This window comes from Apis dorsata, unplaced genomic scaffold (assembly GCF_000469605.1).
Source record: "Apis dorsata unplaced genomic scaffold, Apis dorsata 1.3 scaffold_231, whole genome shotgun sequence".
NCBI lineage: Eukaryota > Metazoa > Arthropoda > Insecta > Hymenoptera > Apidae > Apis > Apis dorsata.
In genome coordinates, this window is record NW_006263513.1 from 1065577 (window position 1) to 1069852 (window position 4276).

The 4276-nt window shown below is 42.4% G+C and overlaps 1 protein-coding gene across 21 annotated transcripts in view; it reads left to right on the forward strand.

Moving 5' to 3' along the window:
• The window catches only part of LOC102673156 (RNA-binding protein Musashi homolog Rbp6), a 795620-nt gene that overhangs the window by 750214 nt on the left and 41130 nt on the right, over positions 1-4276 (forward strand). For 20 of the 21 annotated variants that reach the window (XR_004150497.1, XR_004150496.1, XR_421780.2 and 17 more), the window contains one exon: positions 899-982. The exons of the other annotated variant lie outside the window; for it this stretch is intronic. Coding sequence is in view for 17 of the 20 variants with exons in the window: in XM_031510495.1 (XP_031366355.1) it covers positions 899-982 (84 nt within the window). In the remaining 3 variants the exon portion in view is untranslated. The remainder of the gene's footprint in view (positions 1-898; positions 983-4276) is intronic. 21 annotated transcript variants of the gene reach the window in all.

Sequence of the window (4276 nt, forward strand, 5' to 3'; positions counted from 1 at the left end):
GGATCTTTGCTCGTGGAGATCGTTCGACCAATAATTTCATAGCGTTTCTCGATTGAAAATCTGTTCTGTAAAAGTAATACGGTACGTACCTGTGGGAAATATTTTACGTATCTATATAATATATTTCACAAAAGGGAGCATGTAGATCGTAGTTTATAGAGACGTATATATATATATATTTGTAGATAGATGTAACCGATTAAATCACAATTTAACTCGAACTTTATTCTATATACACTGTGATATTTAGAGGGATATAATTGTTAGATGGAATTTTTTTATAATATTAGAGAAGCCTTGGTAGTAACGTTATTCTAACCGATATTAAATGGTTCGAAATAAATATAATAACATCGTTGCTTTGATAGCCCGTGATTATTAAAATAATAACAAATAACATTAAGGCGTAATGCTTCTATTAAAAATTCCGTACCGTTAAACTGCAGAATTAGAAATCCACAACGAATATTAATTTCGCACGTACAAGCTTCGCTCAGAATACGTTGGAAAAGGCTATTATCCCATCTAGCGAAATTATACACGCACTTAGGGTGGAACGAAATAACATAGGAAAATAAATTCGTAACTTTAAAAAAAAAAAGCAAGAAAGAAATAAAAGTGACAAAAATCGAATAAAACAACAGAGCTTGAATATTTCAATATATATACATGCTTCAAACGTCTGATGAAAGAGGCAAATCTTATCACTATCAGAGAAATAATATTTTCGTTTTACCCTAATTCACGCGCATACGTTACGCGAATAGATACGACACGAAATAACGTTCCACAATGGCCCTATAACACTTCACCTTCTCCAAAATCACCGATCACACAGGTAAACGATCACAGAGAGGGGGAAAAAAAAAGCTGACGTATTCTTTTGCTCTGTTCACAGGTTTCCCAGCGGCGGCGTACGCGGCATACGCGGCAAGCCGCGGCTATTCTGGGTACCCTAGTTTCGGACTGCCCTACCCGACAGGTAACCACCTTAGCCTTAACCACCTTAACCACCATAATGCGGCCCACATCGCGCCCCTCAACCTGAACTTGAACCTGATACAGGCACAGCCTGCACCCCACCATAACCCGCCTACCCCCACACCGCTCTTTTACCATCCCAATTTGGACCTCTACAACGCCATGCCTCTGTGAACTAACTAATAACGTGTATAATCTAATAACAAAATCTCGACATCGAGCTATGCGCACATATCTCTAACTCAACAAACCCTTAATTACCAGCCATTGCTACACCATTTTACTAACTGTGCTCTCGCTGTCGCTACTCGTTGTCCTGCTCGTCGTTGTCGCCGTCGTCTCTGTCCTCCGCGATCCTAACACGAGAATCGAGCGAGTATACACCGACGCGTGGGTGGATCTGGCAAGATGGACGAGCCAAACGACAACGTTTGGAAATCGAGAGGCACGGTTCGAAGGAGAAACCAGGCGCGACATGCAGAGAGGTTCGAGGTGTTTGTTTCGTGACTGTGAGCGTTTTCCAGAAATTCATTCATTGAAAACGAAGGCGCCTCGAATCACTCGAGTTTGAGTAGAGAATATCTGGACAATTTCGATTGATGGGTTAATTTCAATGAGGAATGCTCCTTCGAGTTCGTGGCCTTCGTCACGTCAGTTCAGATGACCGCGCGAGATCGACGATCGCGTGATCGATTTCTCATGATCGAGGAGAGATCGAGAGCGAAGCGTTTCGTCGTTTATTCGCTCGCATTCTATCCTTTTTCGATAAGGCTTTCGTTTCGACGTGTTTGCAAGAGGCCGGAAGTCGATGGGGATATATTCGTGCGACGGAGTCTCGTGCTCTCGACGACAGGACACTCGGTGAAATAAAGTGATCCAGAAGATTGCGCCATCAATGTTCCATCGAGGACGATATTGGTGGGGCAAACGATAAACCTCTCTATACGTCCACCGCGAAGGACGTTGTATATCAGCAACGTTTGCTCGGCCTCCGACGATCCTCAAGTTCCGAATCGGCGGAGCGCCGACAATCGATTAACGAAAGAAGTGGTGAGAACGTTGTACAAAATCGTTATAAATTATCATATCGATATAATCTTGTCGAGGTTAAGATTTAAGATTAGCAATAAGGAAGTGTCGACTCTTTGGACGAATTTTTACCCCGTTCCGTTTACCGACGAAATAATTGGAGAACGATCGATTCTCGTGTGATCGTAGCTACGTTTTCTATTTGGCGCGAATAAAATTAACGTTTTGTAAATTTTTATAAAAAGAAAAAACGCGAAAATTATGTTTGAAAATTTATAAATGAAAAAAGAAACGTTACACGTTATATATAAATTATATTCTCTTCGTCCGTGTTTATTCAATTATTGGTATATTAATGTATGCGTATCGCAAAATATGTTTTCAAACTCGCACCGAAAAATAGTCGCGTTTTGAACGATGAAATAATTCTCTCGATTGAATTTGTATTTGAAACGTAACGCAATTTGCATTTCTCGTAAAACTCGCCCTCGTAAAAAAAAAACGCACGCGCGGGCGTAAAAATGTAGATCGAAGAGAATTGAAATCCTCTCTTCGGGAACTGGGACAAGATAATGAGAGGCTGATGTATGGGAAAAGTTACGTCGTTAAAACCAACTCTGGCTTTCTTACCGGTCTGCGCTCGATAGCAGCTTGCGTGCCTTCGACTGTCAATAACAAACAACTCCGCTGCTACGGAATTTTCTTTCGAAGCATCAAGGCTTTGCGATCGGCGAAACGCTTTAAAATTGCTTCGGCTAATCGATTAATCAATTTCAATTACCTCTACCTCTATTCTCTCTCTCATTCTCTCTCTCTCTCTCTCTCTTTCTCTCTCTCTCTCTTCTTTTCTCCCCGGTATACAAATCGTTAAAACCGCGCATCGGATCCGATCGATCGGGTTAGACGAGCGGAAAACGAGGAGCAAAATGAAAATTTCAACGAATTAGTATTAAAGGAACGATACGGAACGCTACTTAACCCGTACGCCATTGAATAAATTCCCGATCCCGATTATTTATTAACTGCCACTCGTGGTAAACGAGTTCTCCGATCTCCCTTGGAGAATCCCTGGAGAGGAGTTGGCATATATATCCACCGATTCCCAAAATTCGCCGTACACCCGGCAGTCGAGATCGTCGAGTTTCAATCGGATATTGTTTAAATTGTCGAATATCGTCAGGGGTCGGTCGTAATTTAAGATTAATCGCGCGGTCACGGAACGGGGTAAAATGTCATTGTTAATATTAGGTAGGGGTAAACGGGAGAGCGTATCGATTGCGAACGATATGCGGAGTGAACCGCATCGCGGTTGATTCTGCACGCATAGATACACGTATATATATACGTATATGCAGTGAGGGGGCACGAGAGTAGAGCAATTAATAGGAAACGTTTCGAAAATGAACGCGTCCATGGATCCGGGGATATCGGGTGATCTAAATCGAACCGGTTGATTGGAGGTAGTTGCGGCCAAAGTTTTCGGGGTCAAGCGCCCTTCATGTCGAATTCGGGATCGAAATGAAAATCCGCAAGTCCGACGGTCAAAATGGAGTTTCGGTCCCGTGACGCTCTATAATCGGACCTCTCCCCCTCCCCTATCCGACGGAATTTCGAATCGAGGGGGGATGGGGGAGGGGAAGGGATCGTGGGCTTATTGTTCGCTTCGATCGGCTCGCGCGACGTGGAAACGACTTTTCGAGTGATCGCGTCGACGATTCTCATCGATCTGTTACTCTCGTCTCGATACGCGTATGTATGTATATTTATCCTGTTATTTTCAACGATAATAATTTTAAGGATTTTTTACTTGTTCGTTAATTATTTTTCTCACTGCCTTTCATCTTTGTTACATCGTATTAGGCTCATCGATATCGATAATTTTTCATCGACACGAAACAGTGAAAGGAATCATCGCGTTTGTCGTGAAGACAAATAGACAACAGGATACAGTAGTACACTAATCACGTCCCATATGGCGGGTTTTCTCAGACGTAACACCACCTTCGAAGAAGCTTCTTCTCGATCTCCCGTAACTACTTTCACCCTTGTCCGCCGTTCGGCCGTTGCTCTTACACGTCTTACTATAGCCCATTTGTTCCCTTCTCTTTCGTCCATTTCTGCCCATTTGTCTGTCTCGCTCGTCTTTCTTCGCGAACTATCTTTCTCACTCTCTTTCACGTTATATCATTCCGTCTCTCTCTCTCTCTGACCTTCTCTTTCTTTTTCTTTTTTTCTTTTCTTTTTTTCTTTTTTTTTTTTTTTTTTT